Here is a 20391-nt window from a genome sequence, read left to right as displayed (position 1 = left end):
TGCGATTAAAAATGTAGTACCTAATCTTGTATAAACAAAATGTAATGTGAGAGAGTAAGAGATGATGTGTAAACGAAAAACAATAAAAATTAAGTTTTAATGTAATTTCCGTAAAATAAATACTTCAAATTGGTAAACAGTATTTTTTAATAGCATACCTACAATCTACATATAATATGTTTTATTATATTGAATTTAACAATACCATTAATTATACTCAGATATGGTCGAACTTACTAAATTTAATTTTTTTTCAAAAAATTAAATAATGTTTTTTACAAGTAAAATCAAATATCAATAAATATCGATTTCATAATAACATTTTTGACCTATGTTTTACGCCATATCAAATATTATTATGCATAATTTAGTGTATTCATACATAACTAGAACTCATCAAATTATCAAGCATAATTTTTGATCAGTTTTCAAAAAAATTACATCATGCCGAATACCAAAAATTATAAATATTTTGTTTTATATTTTATTCTACAATCCTAAGGAATAACCAACTTACAGAGCATTATGTTACTAATAAGTAAGAATAATGTCTTGAATGAAATCTCTGAGCTTATAGTTATATCAAAAAAATATTTAGTATAATATAGAAAAGTATACGTTGAAAAACATTGTAATACGTAGAATAACAATATAAACGAAAGTCATAATTAGTAAAAAATGATGTTCCATACTCGATATGCACATTTTTGTGCTACTTATTGGTGTTATTATTAATTATAGTATTGACACAGAATATAATTATTGATTATTATTATTTATTATTTTTTTTTTAATTATTTTTTTATTATTGACTTGAATTAATATTAAAAGAATACACTTATTATTTATATATTTATTATATATATTATATATATATATATATATATATAGATTAAAGGATATGTGCGGGATATGCGTAATTCACACTTATCTTTAAATTAATTATATGTAATTTTTTTTTTTTTTTGTAGGTACAATAGGTACATATTATTTCTATTAATTAAATTTAATAATACATTTTTAACATAGAATAAACAAATACTTGTATAAAATATTGGTTATTAAAGTATAATACTATTTATACACATATTATAAAATATTAATGTTACGAAATATTTATTTGAATGTATATAGTAATATTGTAAAAATCATTAAAAGCATAAAAACTTTAAATATCAAAGTTATCAATACGGATAGCAAAAGAAAAAAACAATGTTCTTATAATTAAAATTAATTTATAAACATATAAAAATATTTGTTTGTTATTTCCTTATAATATTAATCTTTAAATATTTAACACGTCGTAATTAGTAAAAACTTTTTATTATATACATTTATTAAAATAATATTTAAATACATTATAAATTTTAATCTTGTTATTCTTAAAACACATTTGCTGTTAAAACTTAATGTATTTAGTTAACAGAGGGGTTTTAAAAAGGTATAAAAAAAAATAACGTTGATCAAAAACCTTTTAAAAATGGATGAAATATAAATTAAATTAAAACTTATTATATATCAGAGGTGGCTAACTTTTAGTTCTCGTCATGGTCAGATGGGCGCGCGCCTTATTTATAAAATCCAAATTTACTCATTATTATCATAAATTTTAATTTTTTTTGGTACACATTTATTAAAAATTTATCAAATTATATAAAATGTATTAATAAACATTTTGGGTTTTGGTATCACTGTATTTATCTGTATGACTCGTGAACATATTCATATTGGTTCCCGCCCTAATACATATCGCGCGTATTATACCATATCGTGACTTCTCATCAAATATTGTCGTCCTTTTCGAACAATTGCATATACATGTATTACAACGAAATCATTTACAATGTGTATTCCAGTTATTGAAGTAATTGATATATTTTTTTCTTGCTTAGAAAGATTTTTCTTAAAGGTTGTAATTTTCAAAGAAAAATAATAAAACATGTCTTAACTCCATAAGATGATCAAACATAACTTGAATTATTATTTGGATAGCGAATTTGTTAGACCACGACAAAAAAAGTAAGCAACCGCGATATAACTACTAAATTATTATACGTAAATTCATAATTGATATTTCACATTTAAATTTAATTATAAATATTGAATAATACAACAATACGTATGATTAATATCCTTGGAGTGTGATACATACATTTATAACTTATACGGTTTTTATAAGTATTTTAGTCTGTATTATTATATTAAAATGTACATTAAATAGAAAAAATAATAATATATAAATTTATACAGTATTATTGAATACATAATAAAAAAGTTGTTTATAATTTCATTAAGTTCATCCATTTCATGAAATCGTGAAATGGATATTATATGCAACCGTCGATATAAATATATAATTAAGCTTTAACATTATGTTGTCATTTCATATTTTTGAGAATGTGATAAGACTTATCCATATGACCACATATAAATGTATAATTATTTATTATACATACATAGATTTATATTTTGTTATATTATATTCTGGAAACAGCTAAGAAGTTACCCGCGCGCCCACAAGTCCTGTAATATTGTTCGGAGACGGCCCAAATCTTCGCTGACAATGTCTTCAAATAGTTTATAACTATATTATGATCACGAACTTTTGCAAACGTCAGTCTGACCTCAGCGTATCATTTTGCAGTCACTATCTCAAATCTTAAACTGCAGAACACATTAAATTAATTTAAGAATAATATTTATAAACAAACTTTCAACAAAAAATATTGTCAAACATTTATAGAAAAAGTTACAATTAATGGCGGTTTGGAAGTACATTCGATACTACACAGCTATAAATTGTAACTCATTTATTGTTAGTAGCGGCCAAGTGGAGTTTCAGTGAAACGACTCGCCGGATGTGAATAGTTCGATCATGTTGTGTGCCCAAGCCGGTTGGTCATACGGTACCATGTGACCGGCGTTCCTGACCAGCAGCACGGTGAGCGGGCCGTGCGTGGTCGCGAAACCGGCCACCTTGGTGGTACGGCACCTAGAAGAACAGTTGGGCATCCAGATGGAACGCGTCGCGTTCCTGAACCGCTCCGCTCCCGTCCACCGGAGCGCCCTGGCCACATTAACCGTGCCACGGTACGGCACTATCACGTCCAGCTGCCCGGAGTAGAGCAGAACGCGGTACCGACCGGTGTCCAGAAGCTCACCGAGCCACGGGGCCACGGACAGCGGTATGTCGTACTTCATCCGCTCGTAAACCACGTCCACTGACGACCATGGACGTCGGCCCACGTGCAACGCAGCTCGCCCCTGGCATTGTACGTACCGGTCCCAGTGGCCGCCCTCGTACGGTATCGGGTTCTTGTGCCACATCATGTTGTAGATGTTCCGCATGCCAGTCAGCTGTCCGTACAGCGACGGAGTGGTGATCATCATCCTGGTCATCGCATCGTACGCGGCCCTGTAATCGCCCGAAGCGATTCGATCTCGGGCCAAGTCCTCCTGTTCCTTGAACAATCGTTTGCCGTCCTCTGTAACGATATATAAATACTGTGCATATTATCAAAACGAAATTGATAATCGGACGTGAATTTTAAACGCATTTGAATTGGTTTTATACATAATAATTATAATATATGATATAGGCAGTTAAATACGACCCACACAGACATTAGAGCTACGATAGAATATACGTGTTTATATTATAAAGAAGGTATTTCTTTATGAAACGTTTTGGAAAAAAATTGCATGTAACACCACTATCTTTATTTATTTATAAAATATACTGTATAATAACATCAATAAATATCAAAATGATAATCAATACTATATTATAATGAAAATGTGGTCGATTATTTTACTTGTATAAAATTAAATAAATTAATAAAATATTCATTGAACAAAAATAGGACGTGTGATGGTAAGTGACAGTATGTCAATAAGCAATTAAATAAGTATATTCATTTTAAGTAAAGAACACTTATTGCATTTTAATATATTCATTAATAACAGTTTTATTATTTCAGTGTGTTTTTATACTCGTATTCTCAACTTCAGATATATTAAATCCCTCAACAATTTAAATATTTTGAACAAGCACGCGTAAGTCCATTAATCATAATTACATAGGAAGGTAACGTCCAGTGCAAACTGTTTTATGTGTCCTAGGGATTATACAAAATGTATCGTAGTAATAATACAATATAATTAGTTTGTAGTTTCAAAGTGTATGTTGTAATTACACTTGATGATTATGACTCATTGGAGGATCGCATATCAAAGACGATCTAAGTGATGATAATTATTAATTTATGAGAAAACAAAATAGGCACCTATATGTTTTCTGCGTAGAATATAGAATAGCTCCCTTGAAAACAAATCAACAACATATAATTGTAGTTGCACAATATTTTAAAATTATGCGCGTTGAATAAATATTTTTATCATTTGAAAAATGAATGAATTAATAACGATTTATTTTATTTGTTCAAAAAGGATACCTATATCGAATATAGGACAACATATGATGAATAATAACAATATAAAAAAATCATTTGTTTGTATATAAAATGTCGAAAACGATACGTAATCGTAATAATAAAACGAGTTCTATTCGAATACGATTATATAGTAGTATTTAAAGTTTAAACGCAGTTGTATTGTAAATCTAATGTCACATGAAAATATCCTCGTATTTACGTTTGTATTTTATTAACATATATATTATGTATATTATTAGTGAGCGCACATTATAATATATGTCGTAGCCATTGAGAAAATATACTAATATACCTAATATAGACAGGCAGACAGTAATAAACAAGTAATACCTAATTATTGGTAATTAGAATAAGTACAAGGTATTACCCATTTTTAATACTTATGATACTTGATAATTATTATAAACAATTATGAAAACCTTTGTTAAATAAAAACTTAAAATTGAAATTGATATTCTTCAGAAAAAAAAAATCGATAAAAATTCTCAGATGAACATAGGTATATTTGGATTTTTAAATGTCTGGATAATGGAAACATATGATAAAAATCAGCCAAACTATACATTTTCCTGGCCAATATGTTTTACCGGCCACCCCTAGACATGAGTTATAATATTATAACATATACGGTAGATTACCGTCGATGAGCCCGCACTGGAACAAGAAATCGCTGTATACCATCTGATTCACGGGGTCGATAAGCCCGTTGCCGATAGCCAGTCCCTTGAGGTTTATCTTGACTCGGGCCCCGGCATTGTTCTGGTGGATGGCGTACGACACGGCCGGCACGTATTTGCCTGCGTACGACTCGCCGGCAGCGTAGAAATCATTGTAACGGTACTCGGGGTACAGCTCGAAGAACTGCACCAGTGCGGCGTACAGATTCTTGGCGACGGCCGTCTGGTTGGTGGTATAACCCGCTTCGTCGCCGGTGAAGCTGTACCCCACGCCCACCGGACTGTCCACGTACAACATCGAGATGGTGGACGTCCACGTGTGGTTACGCCGCAGCAGACCGCCGGCCTCGTCCACCGAGAACGGACCATTTTCGTTGAACACCGAGTACAGGCTGGGCGCGCCCGGTCCACCCTGGAGCCACAGCACGACAGGGGCGTCCGGCTTGCCGTTCTCGGCCGGGAAGAACCAAAAGAACAAGTTGGAATCGTGCGACTCGTCCACGGTCAGGTAACCGGCGCAACTGGCCACCCCCGCGGCCGCGCTATCGTTCAGGTGCACTTTGCAAGCGGCCCGCGCTTCATCGATTCGGCCGTCGCGTATCATGGGCGACAAGTACAGTGGCCCGTCATCGCGGTGGTCTTCGTGTACGTTGCAGTTCGGAGTCGAACAGCCGCAGCAGCGTAAGACGGCGAACAACGCGACGACGAAATGCGAGGTGGTGGACCACCGCAGCATTTGACGTTTGTGACCCATGACGACGGATTACGCGGTACCGTGAAAAGTCTGGTATAAAATATCCGGTAATATTATTATGTACGTGACCTCGCGCAATCGCCGTTGGGTTTGCTCTGCAGGTATATATATTTAAATATATTAAACTATTATATATATATATACGATATTATTACCGCGTGGGACCGTTATTTCGCCCGATGGTCACTGCGAGTTGTGTTAGGTTTACGCATCGTATTAATATCAATAAAATAAACACGCTCACGCACACGCATAACGATGGAACGAATATTGAAAAAGGGTGTCCGGTCCTCGCGACGACTAGTTAAATTATTGTGCGTTTGTGCGACGTGTGCTGGTTAGGCGAGCGAGCACGCTACGAGATACGTAGTGTATAATATAGATTTATTATATATTAGGCGCTCGATGGGAATCGTTTGTGTAGCGACGTAGCGTATAGTCGACCGTTTCATACGACAACGTGTGAGAAGGACAGTGACGAAATCGTACTCCCTCCTCACGGGTATTAGAGCTTTCGGTCCGTGACGTAGGTTATTCGAATAATTGAGTCGTTTATCAATAATTATACTACGGCGTACATCTGCGTATAGTCTTATGTGAACTTAAAAAATTACTCATATTTATAATATTTTATTTCATTTTAATTGTTTCATAAGAATACGAACGAACGTCGATAATAGGTCTCCAAACATTTCCGTTGTCGGGAATATTAATCATTAAATTTGATAAAACGTGTGGATATTTTATAAACATTTATTATACTAAGAATTTTTATATCCTATTGATATTTGTGTATATTTTATCATTGCTGGTGACTGTTATATGAAAATAAAAAATAATTATATTGCGTAGAATATTGTAATGTAGGTACCTTTCAGTATTTAAAATTTGAAAATAATTACTAACCGTTGCATATAGTATGATAAATGTATCGTATCATATTTCTGTTTCCTTGCTTGATTTAACACTATACATTACATATTACATATTTTATTATTTATACTTCTATATAAAATTGAATAGATATGTTCCATTTTCCACTATTTTTTTATCTGGAGAAATGTTTAGTAGGCTATATATTTTTAAACGTTAATAAGTTGATTAACTGCAGTACTGTAAAATTAAACATTTTTGAATATTTACATCCTTGTTTTACATAACAGGTGTACGCCAATTACAACCTGTACTTGTACTCAGAATGAAAATTGCAATACACTCCCACTAGTCTTTAAATTAGCAGTTAGGTATTTCCTTTTTACATCTTAAATATTTCTATACTATTATAAAACCAATAATAGGTACTTCTTAATCAGCTAAGCACACAACATAACAATATTATAGTATGGTATAATTTTATTAGTCATACTATTTAAATAAAACTTTAATCGTATTATGTTTACATTTTTAAACATAATTTGTGTTATGACTTGATTAAAGAGTTTATTAATGCATTACAAAGAACTCAGCGAATGCGTGATTATTATATTGAATGTATTATACATTAATATAACATACAGACTTAAACAATTTAAAGTAAAAATAATATCACCATTTGGCGTTTTTTTATTATAATAAAATAAAAATATTTCATGATAACACCTCATGATAAATATGTTGGTGTATATCATTTTGTTACGTTAATATTAATTAATGTTTAAAAAGTACAAGATTATATATTTATAAATTTATTTATTAATAAAAAGATATATAGAGATAATTTTCAATACAACGAAAGCGTTTATAATTCCACACACAGTTATTTCGTTTCGTGAAATGGGCAAACAATAATATTCAATGTATACGTTAATCTTAATTTGAATAGTACATACAACGAAACTTTAACGTTATATTGTTATTGTGTTGTCGCTTCAAATTTTCACGATGAAGTGGGGTGAGCGACATGACCACCCATCCTAATAATAAATAATAATGTATATATATAGGGACCTATATATAATTATAATATTTAGATTTATTGTGCAATATTCGGGAGGGAGGTGACGTCGTTACTTCAGCAAAATAAATCATTGTTTGTATACTTTTATATTATAGTGCAACGATGCGCCGTGTCGTAGCTGATTTTCAGTCAAACTGTTTGCCGGACGTGAACCGGTCGATCATGTCGTGGGCCAACATCGGTTGGTCATACGGTACCATGTGGCCAGCATTCCTGATCAGCAGTACCGTGAGTGGACCGTAAGTGGTCGCATAACCGGCCGACTCGGTGGTATTGCACCGCTTCTGACAGTCGCGCACGGGCACCATCCAGGCCGTACTATTCGCGTTCCTGAACCGTTCAGCACCACTCCACCGGAGCGCTTTGGCCACGTTCACTGAGCCCTGATACGGCACGTTCGCATCAAGCTTCCCGGAGTAGAGGAGCACGTGGTACTGGCCGGTTTCCAGGAGCGCGGATAGCCGCGGGGCCACGGACAGTGGTATGTCGCACTTCATCCGCTCTAAAACCTCCTCAAAGCCCGACCACGGGCACCTGCCCACGTGCAGTGCGGCCCGAACCGACGTGAGCTGCACGTACTGATACCAGTAACCGGCCTTGTACGGTATTGGGTCGTTTCTCCACATCACGTTTTCGATGTATTGCATATGGTCCAACGTGCTGTACTGTGACATGTACATCGCATCGAACGCGCCGCTGCAGTTGCCCGCAGCGATCAACTCTAGGGTCTCGTTATCCATTTGTTCCATTTGCAGTCTTTTCGTAACTGTAACGATGCAATTTACACATTATTATTATGTACGTACACTTAATAATTGTACATGTCTCGAAGTTATGCATAATATAGTATTTTGATGAGATGTACAGTGAAACCACCTCTAATTACTGAGCACCCCCAAATAGTGGACGTTACTTTCATGTTGAGATACATCGCAAATTGAAGTTGATTTAACATTAACTGTGATTGTTAAAGAATCTAATATATAGATATTGTATAGATAAACTTTTAATTGTTAATTTAGTTAAATACACATTGTCGTGTGTGTACAGTGAACAGCAAATATTATCACGTACCTAGTATAAAATATTAAAATCTAATGAGATAACTTCATTTTCATTGAGAAAAGGTTACACATTAAATAAAAATATTAAGTATGTATACGTAGTTACTACAAAAAAGAAAAGTTTTATGAAAAGAAAAGCCCAATCCATCCTTGGTTTAAATATTTTGAGTGCGGCCCGAAAAGTTCTACCAAAAAAAACCCCATCTGGCCCTTTTTATTTATAGTATAACTTAGTTCGTGATTTCTGACTTCTTATCCAGGCTACGGTTATGACACGCGTATAATATGCCTACATATTATACCAACATTGTAGCCGTCAATCGAGCTATAATAAAGGAACTATACCTATAAGTTAACTATATTTTAAGTAGGAATAACAAATTAACAAAAAATAATAATAACATACATAAAAACATATATTATGACACATTATATATTCAAATTGCTTATGTTATTTAATCTCAACATTTTATTTATTGAAATATAAATATATATGTTAGAATCATAGGAAAAGTTAAGTAAAAAGGAATTGGATTTAACAATCTTTAAAAAAACCTAATGCCATTCTTTTGGATAGCTTTTTTGAGTTATAAAAAGTGCATTACTTAATAATAAAGAACTCATATTAAATTATTTTGCTATATTATTTATGTGCATTGTGCACATATTATTTTAATAAATATATAGTCAGTAAACAAAATTGTAATTTTTAAAATTGTATATATGGGGAGAAAAGTTGCCTTTTATTGTCTTAAAAAAAAAAACACTCGTACCTAATTTTTGTTCAATATTATATGCATCAATATTAAATATTATAATATTCCTGTCTAAATAATCTTCCCGGGCCAAAAATTTTGACAATCCGTCCATGTTGTAGTATGTTTATCATATAAGTTTTTATACATACCTACCTACTGTTAAATAAGTAATACAGTACACGTGTTATATTATGATTTATATTTATAATTTACTATAATATTACTTTGTTTATTAGTAAAGAATTTCTTCGGGCAATTCGTTTAGTCCGTGGCGCGGATATATCTTAAATAGCTTTTCGAGACTAAATAAAGAGAGAGGTGAACCCGCAAGCTTATAATATGGTCGTGTTTATAATGGAGATAATTAAAAAATAATGGTATAGACACCTACTGTCGATGAGTCCTCGCTCGTACAAGAATTCGGGGAGTACCATCTGGTTCACGGGGTCGATAAATCCGTTGCCGATGGCTAGTCCCTTGAGGTTTATCTTGACTCGGGCCCCGGCATTGTTCTGGTGGATGGCGTACGACACGGACGGCACGTACTTGCCCGCGTACGACTCGCCGGTCACGTAGAAATCGTTGTCCCGGTACTCGGGGTACAGCTCGAAGAACTGCACCAGTGCGGCGTACAGATTCTCGGCGATGGCCGTCTGGTTGGTGGTGTAACCCGCATCGTCGCCGGTGAAGCTGTACCCCACGCCCACCGGGTTGTCCACGTACAGCATCGAGTGCGTGGCCGTCCACGTGTGCCGGTGTGGCAACAGGTCACCGTCCTCGTTTACCGTAAAGGGGCCGTGCTCGTTGAACACCGCGTACAGGCTGCTGGCGCCCGGTCCGCCCTGCAACCACAGCACGACGGGCGCGTCCGGATTGCCGCTCGCGGCCGGGAAGAACCATAAGAACAAGTTGGAATCGTGGGCCTCGTCCACGGTCAGGTAACCGGCGCAACTATCCACCGCGGCCGTGTTGTTGTTCAGGTTCACTTTACAAGCGGCCCGCGCCTCGTCGATTCGGCCGTCACGTATCATGGGCGACAAGTACAGTGGCCCGTCATCGTGGAGGTCTTCATAGTAGTCATCGTGTACGTTGCAGATCGGCGTCGAACAGCCGCAGCAGCGAAAGACGGCGAACAACGCGACGGCTGCGACGAGGAATTGTGAGGTGGCGGACCACCGCAGCATTTTACGTTTGTGCACCATGAAGACGGATTACACGGTACCGTGGAAAGTCTGGTATAAAATATCCGGTAATATTATTATGTACGTGACCTCGCGCAATCACCGTCGGTTTTCTCTGCAGGTATGTATATTTAAATATATTATGCTATTATATATATATATATACGATATTATTACCGCGTGGGACAGTTATTCCACCCGATGGTTACTGTGAGTTGTGTTAGGTTTACGCATCATATTAATATCAATAAAATAAACACGCTCACGCACACGCATAACGATGAAATGAATATTGAAAAAAGGGTGTCCGGTCCTCGCGACGACTAGTTAAATTATTGTGCGTTTGTGCGACGTGTGCTGGTTAGGCGAGCGAGCACGCAATACGTAGTGTATAATATAATTTATTATATATTAGGCGCTCGATGGGAATCGTTTATGTTGCGATCTATAGCGTATAGTCGACGGTTTCATACGACAACGTGTGAAAAGGACAGCGACGAAATCGCACTCCCTCCTCTCGAGTATTCGAGCTTTCGGTCCGTGACGTAGGTTATTCGAATAATTGAGTCGTTTAACAATAATTATACTACGGCGTACATCTGCGTATAATCTTATGCAAACTTAAAAAATTACTCATATTTATAATTTTTTATTTCAATTCAATTGTTTTATAATATGAATACGATCGATCATCGAGAATAGGTCTCCAAACATTTCTGCCGTCGTGTATACGTATATTAATCATTAATTTCGATAAACGTGTGGATATTTTATAAACATTTATTATACTAAGAATTTTTGTATCCTATTCATAATTGTGTTTATTTTATCATTGCTGGTGACTGTCATATGAAAAAAAAAAAAAAATTAAATTTTCAGTATTTAAAATTTGAAAAGAATTACTAACCTTTGCATAATATGATAAATGTATCGTAACATATTTCTATTTCCTTGCTTGACTTAACACTATACATTACATATTACATTTATTATTTATACTTCTATATACAATTGAATAGATATGTTCCATTTTCCACTATTTTTTTTTTCTGGAGAAATGTTTATAAGGCTATATATTTTTAAACATTCATAAGTTGATTAACTGCAATACTGTAAAATTAAACATTTTTGAATATTTACATCCTTGTTTTACATAATAGGTGTACGCCAATTACAACCTGTACTTGTACTCAGAATGAAAATTGCAATACACTCCCACTAGTCTTTAAATTAGCAGTTAGGTATTTCGTTTTTACATCTTAAATATTTCTATACTGATATAAATTTATTTTAACTATTAAATAATAAAAATTAAAAACTAATAATATTTATTAATCAGCCAAAACCACAACATAAAAATTATAGTATGGTATGATTTTATTAGCCATACTATTTAAATAAAAAGTTTATCGTATTATGTTTATACTTTTAAACATAATTTAACTCCACGAAGATGATCAAATATGATTTGTGTTATGACTTGATTAACGAGTTTATTAATGCATTACAAAGAACTAAGTGAATGCGTGATTATTATATTAAATATGAATAATATAATATTATATATTCATTTAACATACAGACTTATACAATTAATAATAAAAATAATATCACCGTTTGGCGTTTTTTTTATTAAAATAAAAAATAAATCATGATAACACACACGATAAATATGTTGGTGTATGGCACGTATATCATTTCGTTACGTTAATATTAATTAATGTTTAAACAGTACAAGATTATAAATTTATTTATTAACAAATACATATAGAGATAACTTTCAATACAACGAAAGCGTTTATAATTCCACATACAGTTAATTCGTTTCGTGAAATGGACAAACAATATAATATTCAATGTAAACGTTAATCTTAATTTAAATAGTATATACAACGAAACTTTAACGTTATATTGTTATTGTGTAGTCGCTTCACATTTTCGTGATTAAGTGGGGGAGCGACATGACCACCAACCATAATAATATATATACATATATAGGGTTAACCTATATAGAAATATAATATTTAGATTTAATGTACAATATTCGGAAAGGAGGTGACGTCGTTACTTCAGCAAAATAAATCATTGTTTGTATACTTTTATATTATAGTGATGCGCCGTGTCGTAGCTGATTTTCAGTCAAACGGTTTGCCGGACGTGAACCGGTCGATCATGTCGTGGGCAAACATCGGTTGGTCATACGGTACCATGTGGCCAGCATTCCTGATCAGCAGCACCGTGAGTGGACCGTAAGTGGTCGCATAACCGGCCGACTCGGTGGTATTGCACCGCTTCTGACAGTCGCGCACGGGCACCATCCAGGCCGTACTATTCGCGTTCCTGAACCGTTCAGCACCGCTCCACCGGAGCGCTTTGGCCACGTTCACCGAGCCCTGATACGGCACGATCGCATCAAGCTGCCCGGAGTAGAGGAGCACGCGATACTGGCCGGTTTCCAGGAGCGCAGACAGCCGCGGGGCCACGGACAGCGGTACGTCGTACTTCATCCGCCCGAAAACCACGTCCATACCCGACCACTGTTGCAAGCCCACGTGCAGTGCGGCCCGAACAGACGTACGCTGCACGTACTCATACCAGTGACCGCCCCTGTACGGTATCGGGTCGTATTCCCACAACACGTTGTAGATGTATTGCAGGCCGGTCAACTTGGTGTACATCGACAGTGGCGTGGACATCGCATCGAACGCGCCGGTGTAGTTTCCCGCAGCGATCAACTCTCGGGCGTCGTCACTCATTTTTTCCATTATCTGTCTGTTCGTATCTGCAACGATGCAATTTACACATTATTATTGTGTACGTACACTTAATAATCGTACATGTCTCGAAGTTGAGAATATAGTATTTTGATGAGATGTACAGTGAAACCACCTCTGATTACTGAGCACCCCCAAATAGTGGACGTTACTTTTGTGAACAAAGTACAAACTTTCTATGAGCTGCGAATCCCCTAATAGCGGCCAAATTCTCAGCGACCCGAAGTGTACAGTATTTAGAAGTTTCGCTTATTATGATATCACATCAGTTAACATCTATATAAAATAAACAAGTAATTGTTCTACTAAAAACTAAAGTATAAACTTCTCCAAGAAAATCCATGAAAAAAAATTTAATTCAATTTTTCATGTTGAGACACATCGCAAATTGAAGTTGATTTAACATATATTGTGATTGTTAAAGAATCTAATATATAGGTATAGTATAGATAAACTGTTAATTTAGTTAAATTCACATTGTCTTGTGTGTACAGTGAACAGCAAATATTATCACGTAGTATAAAGTATTAAAGTCTAATGAGATAACTTCATTTTCATTGAGAAAAGGTTACACATTAAAAAAAAATGTTAAGTACGTATATTGCATATGTAGTATATATAATATATATATATATATATATTTATATATTATAGGTTTATCATATAAGTGTTTATACATACCTACATACTATTAAATAATTAATGCAGTACACGTGTTATATTATGATTTACTATAATATCGCTTTGCTTATTAGTTATTAGTAAAGAATTTCTTCGGGAAATTCGTTTAGGCCGTGGCGCACATATATCATAAATAGCTTTTCGAGACTATAAATGAAGAGACAGGTTAAACCGCCGGTTTATAATATAGTCGTGTTTATAATGGAGTTAATTAAAAAATAATGGTATAGACACCTACTGTCGATGAGTCCTCGCTCGTACAAGTAATCGGCGTATACCATCTGGTTCACGGGGTCGATAAGTCCGTTGCCGATGGCCAGTCCCTTGAGGTTTATCTTGACTCGGGCCCCGGCATTATTCTGGTGGATGGCGTACGACACGGCCGGCACGTACTTGCCCGCGTACGACTCGCCGGCCACGTAGAAATAGTTGTCCCGGTACTCGGGGTACAGCTCGAAGAACTGCACCAGTGCGGCGTACAGATTCTCGGCGATGGCCGTCTGGTTGGTGGTGTAACCCGCTTCGTCGCCGGTGAAGCTGTACCCCACGCCCACCGGGTTGTCCACGTACAGCATCGAGTGCGTGGCCGTCCACGTGTGCCGGCGTGGCAGCAGGTCACCGTCCTCGTTTACCGTAAAGGGGCCGTGCTCGTTGAACACCGAGTACAGGCTGCTGGCGCCCGGTCCGCCCTGCAACCACATCACGACGGGCGCGTCCGGCTCGCCGCTCGCGGCCGGGAAGAACCAAAAGAACAAGTTGGAATCGTGGGCCTCGTCCACGGTCAGGTAACCGGCGCAACTGTCCGCCGCGGCCGTGTTGTTGTTCAGGTTCACTTTGCACGCGGCCCGCGCTTCGGCGACCCGGCCGCCGCGTATCATGGGCGACAGGAAAAGCGCCTTTTCGTTGAATCTCGGCCAAAAACAGTATTTACTAACGGCGGCAAACAACAAGAGGGCCGCGAACAATGTGACCGCGCTAACGCCGACCACCGGGACGGTGGACCACCGCCGGTGCGGGCATTCACGTGGCATGACGACGATGGCCACTGCTGATGCGGCCGCGGTTGGCCCGGTATAGAAATTGTGGTAACCGTATGCGATGCGGACCCGCGTGTGAGTGACCGCCGAACGTAATGGTCGTCGTTCGCGATTTAAAATGTTATTATTGCAGTACAATAAGGGCCATGTCGAGTATATGTGTATGTTTATATATGTACATTGTACGTATATATTGAATACGTATATGTACCAATTGAACGGCTACGGTGGGATTGTCAAGTATTACGACTGACGTACGAGCACCGGCCACGGCGTTTTATGGAAAAATAATGATTTTTTTTTTTGTATATAAAAGCATCTGCGCACTATTCGTCGCTTGTAGCCGTGTAAACGTTTTCACCCGTGTGGTGGGATAACGTAAATTTTAAAATATTTGCGATTGTTCGTTGACGTAACGTGTATTGTTGGACAGATAAGTAACGGCGGTAGGCACGAATTTTTTACCAAATTAATTATTAATATTAATGTTTAATAGCGTGCATTTTAAGTTACACGTTTCAAATAAAAACACGCAATACGCTGTTGTTAGATTTAAAAAGACGGAACGAGTGAAATGTTTTAGCGTATATTACAATATAGCGCAGCGAGCAGGGATAGACACATACGCATAAGCGGCCGAGGAACGAATTGTTACTATTGATTATTGAATCATACAAGTGGGACGCTATAGCAACGTCCGACGCCGGCTTCTGCGTTAGCCGTTAGGATCGCCTAACTTTACTGTATTCATGTGAACAGCTGGCTCTATTGGCGTGATCGTAGATTTAGGCTTTCTGTGATTACAAACAGAGGTCGTCCGTAAACAAAAGTATAGCTGATTCTGATTAGTGATTATAACGATTTATCTAATCATGTTCAGTTATTTTATATACGTTGTATAAAACATAAAATTATCGCACACTAGCTCGCATGCACGCAATAATCTACGTTTATTTCAATAACTGTATATTTTATTATTTACATTTTTCAAATATTATTATTATTTACTATAGGTGTAACCTACATATTGTTTGCATATAGATTACCCGCCTTGCATTTAGACTTACTACAGAGCCTTAGATATAAATAAATATTTTAATTCTATTTACCATTTCTTAAAGTTAAGTTTTCAGATTAATTATATTGAATGTATTTTATAAACATTATTACATAATAACATGCATTAACGTCGCGATGATAACGTTCAAAACGATTGCAATTGATAAATTTAATTAAAACAAAAACAAAAAATTTTTATATCATTAAAAAATAAAACTTCAAGCCAATTTTTTTTAAACAAGGTATTTAATTAATTATTATTACTAGACGTAAATATTTAAAAATGTTATAATGAACGCTCGTCGCATAATGGCTTGAAAATAAATTGTATAAAGTTTATTTTTAATTTTAATATATAACGATAATTATATGTAGTATATATAGTACAGTGTATTAATAAGTATGACTTTATTTGTTATTGACAAAAATAAAAATAAAAAATAAATAAAAATAAACAATCGTTTCCCCAAATTTGCTATGAGTAAAATATATAACACTATTGTTCTTTTTTTGAATATTGTTCAAATCTAATACGCATTATTCTAAATAAAAATAATACGCACTTTTGAAAGTAGCTCCTACATATCGACGATCTAATTATAGATTTAATGTCTTAAAAAAATGTTGGAAAATGTATGCTTTATGTTCCTATTTTATTAGGTATTTAAGTCGGTAATAAGGATCATCATAGTCTTATAGATAAACAATGACGTTTTTAACTTTTGGAATTTGTAGCACTTCATCACCAAAAATTTATTTTTCCAAGTTACTGGGTAAAAGATCTAATAAATTTAATATATAATTAATAATATCTGATTTTTTTCATATTGCTTTAAAAATAAATAAATAAATAAACGATGACATTATGACAATATTTATCATTTTTTTTTTTTAATTTTATTACTATAGAAAAAAATTATAAAGTAACCAAACACATGAGACTCTCCAAATTGTGATCAGACGACTAGCACTTTGGTAATCACTTAAATCTGGCGCTGATGGATGTACATTTATGTTTAAATGCATGCACACCTGTCTAGGAAGGAATTAAATAACAATTAATTACAATTTAGGTATACGTCACATACAATGATGCGTAATATTATAAAACGCTAAAGAAATATTTTCTTAGAGCTAATATTTAAATACGACCAAACAGAGGTGGCTTCAGAAGGGGTCCCCCAAGCCCGCAATTCTAAAAAAATGTGTATTGTTAATAGAATTATAAAAAAAAAAACCATAATATATTACCGACTACTTACATATAGACACGTACGAGCGTGTAGTAAGGATTATGTACCAACTATATAAACTACGATGTATAAATAAACTAAAATAATAAAATGATTACTTGGTTCCCCCCCTCCCACCACAATCAAATATCTATAGAGCTGCCACTACGAACTCACAAATTGTATAATATAATATAATCTGCGAATGCGTTCTTTAGTTGGTTGTGTTTAAACTATCATGTATTACTTTTTGTTTTATGGGCACTAGGACTAGAACACTGTAGCACTCTGTAGCAGATGATATTGTAACTTAGACCGACATAACCTGTTCTGAAACCAGTTGCTGGAGAAAATTTAAGATCCAAAACTTTTATTAATTTAGTGGAACTAGCATTTCACAATGTTTAGAACCGGAATCTATTTAAATGGACTTAATGTTTTTTGATTCTATTATATTATGTTTTTGTTAGTCCTGATATTATGTTGGGAACATCCTATTAAATTCGGATTTGTTTCTTTCATAAGTATGTTTTTTAATATTATACATTTTTTTGTTTTTTGTAATGTCTGGTAGTTTTAGTTTCAAATTATCACATTATACCTACAACTGACAACAATTAAATTTATCTAATATCATACCTACTAGTTGCATTGTTGCACTTGTGATATAATCATAGACCTGAGTAGTATAAGGCTTATGGATATAATGATTAATAGAACAACAATGTTGTTTTTTCCAACTAATCGTTATGAAATACCTATGAATAATAAATAGAACTTATTTTTACTCACCATCTCATACAGTCAAATGATTAAAAGTAAAAAGAGTAACATCAGGCGGTGACCAATTATTATAGTTATTTTCAGTATTTAATTATGAAATCGTTTCAAAATATTTTAAAAATCTGCGAGCGAGTCAAAGAGGGGAAATAAATAGTACCTACACTATTAATTACATTTTTCGTAGTGGGAATGTAATACTTTTATTAAATTATGTTTATTATTTAGCAATTTAACTCTATTTTTCCTAGAATACTATTGGTTTGCATGTTCCACCTGGGTTTACACGATTTAGTGGTTGAAATTATACAAATACCCTCCACAAATAATTATAGTTATATATGTATTATAATTATTTTATAATCATAAAAATGTATGAATAATAAAAATGAATATCTTTAAAATTGTAATTTATATAAATATTATTAAAATTCTAGCTCTTCATACACGAGTATTAAATAGTTATTTTGTTTAAAGTATTACTTAAAAAACACCAAAAAAGCGATGGTTATTTTATTAGATAATATATGTATTTTAATATTGTTATTAACCGTTTTTATAATTTTTAACGGACAAATATTACAAATAAACGGATAATTAATAGACGAACAGAAATAATTATTTAGGTCTTAGGTTCTGCACCATAGTGATGCATTGCAATATTTAAAACAAAATATCTGATTATGTATGGCCTTTTGAACTTCGTCTAATGCCAATTTAATCCCGTTTCAATCCATTGGTAAACATATACAAGATTTTATTTTTTTTTTTTCATCTCTCGTAATTACATAATACTTTAACATTATAATAGTCCACGTAGGGTTCGTTATTATGTACTTTCATTAGTTTTAAAAATTGTAGTATTTTGACCACGTAAAATAAATATACAGTTGTTACTTATTATAATAATTTGTATACTAAAATTATATTATTATATTATAATCATGAAAAACAAATCAATCATTCATTAAGCAGTTTTTGTATTACTAAAAGTACTTATTTTATTGATATTTGGTTAGTTCTTTAGTGCTTAGGTGATACATTTGTATATACTTATAAGTCATTAATCATAAATCATAATTCATATATTGTTATGTTATCAATATTATATAAAATGGTTTCAGAACAAAGTATAAATATTTAAGTGTAATAGACTAGAGTGAATATTTATCTCATGTATGAGGTCAATTATAATATTTCGTACCTAGTAAATTGACCTTAAGACCTATTATTGACAACTAATTGACCGGATGTCTATAATCAAACCGTACTAACAGGATAGTATTGCAAATTGCGTACGCGATGCCGCGAAACATCAACAACGCGTGAACCAAATCTAAATAAAATTATTGTATATAGTTTTAGGGATTTGCAGTCGATTAGCTGAGATTAATATATTTAGGTGCATGTACAGTAGTAGTCGATGTGTAAAGGAATTACGAAAAAGGAAAGGTGTAATCCCTTCACTTCTTTTAGAAGTCATTCTCCGTTCCAGTACTAATCTTTTTTTAAATTATTCATCCCCTTTATATTTTGAAAAATTAATGATATTCATAATTTATAAATCTTAAAAACTATGTATTATTGAATAATAATTTGTATATCTTTATACATATATCTTAATCCATTGTTAGCGCTATTACCTACTATTACCTGCTGTATTGTTTCATAGTAACCATAGTATAGATAATACTTTTTCTCCTGATAAACTGATAATAGATAAATTATAATATATTAAACAATAATATAGGTAAATAAATGGAAAACAATACATATTATCAAATCATTCACACCATAATATTATAATATTCATATGAATACTGTTAAAGTTATTGTATCGGTTGGCGATACCGTCTGAACATGCAAATACTATTTTGATATGCACATGCACATCTTTCCCCTCTCCAAGTAAAAACACCTATGATACATAATAATACTGCAGTATTTGTTTTTGATGTATGCATTGTTTGACTATGTCACAAT

General features: G+C 34.0%; 3 protein-coding genes across 4 annotated transcripts; all 3 read right to left on the bottom strand.

Moving 5' to 3' along the window:
• Positions 1–1304: 1304 nt before the first annotated feature.
• Positions 1305–6407, bottom strand: LOC132930176 (venom serine carboxypeptidase-like). Of its 2 annotated transcripts, XM_060995895.1 has the most exons (3): positions 6041–6407; positions 5093–5980; positions 1305–3485 (listed from the first exon to the last, which is right to left on the bottom strand). In XM_060995895.1, exons 2-3 carry the CDS (start codon positions 5883–5885, stop codon positions 2839–2841), a joined length of 1440 nt encoding a protein of 479 aa, XP_060851878.1. In that variant the 5' UTR covers positions 5886–5980; positions 6041–6407; the 3' UTR covers positions 1305–2838. The 2 variants fall into 2 exon arrangements, with proteins under 2 accessions (XP_060851878.1, XP_060851877.1); XM_060995894.1 differs by having other exon boundaries at positions 5093–6407.
• Positions 6408–7538: 1131 nt separating this feature from the next.
• On the bottom strand, positions 7539–11469 carry LOC132929069 (venom serine carboxypeptidase-like). Its single transcript, XM_060994125.1, has 3 exons — positions 11023–11469; positions 10056–10960; positions 7539–8608 (listed from the first exon to the last, which is right to left on the bottom strand). Exons 2-3 carry the CDS (start codon positions 10864–10866, stop codon positions 7968–7970), a joined length of 1452 nt encoding a protein of 483 aa, XP_060850108.1. The 5' UTR covers positions 10867–10960; positions 11023–11469; the 3' UTR covers positions 7539–7967.
• A 968-nt stretch (positions 11470–12437) lies between these two features.
• LOC132929070 (venom serine carboxypeptidase-like) lies at positions 12438–16068 on the bottom strand. The gene is made up of 2 exons (XM_060994126.1): positions 14539–16068; positions 12438–13627 (listed from the first exon to the last, which is right to left on the bottom strand). The coding sequence occupies exons 1-2, from the start codon at positions 15329–15331 to the stop codon at positions 12981–12983; spliced, it is 1440 nt and encodes a 479-aa protein (XP_060850109.1). The 5' UTR covers positions 15332–16068; the 3' UTR covers positions 12438–12980.
• Positions 16069–20391: the final 4323 nt, after the last annotated feature.

This window comes from Rhopalosiphum padi, chromosome 4 (genome assembly GCF_020882245.1).
Source record: "Rhopalosiphum padi isolate XX-2018 chromosome 4, ASM2088224v1, whole genome shotgun sequence".
In the NCBI taxonomy this organism is placed as follows: domain Eukaryota; kingdom Metazoa; phylum Arthropoda; class Insecta; order Hemiptera; family Aphididae; genus Rhopalosiphum; species Rhopalosiphum padi.
This window is presented reverse-complemented; position numbering and strand designations above follow the sequence as displayed.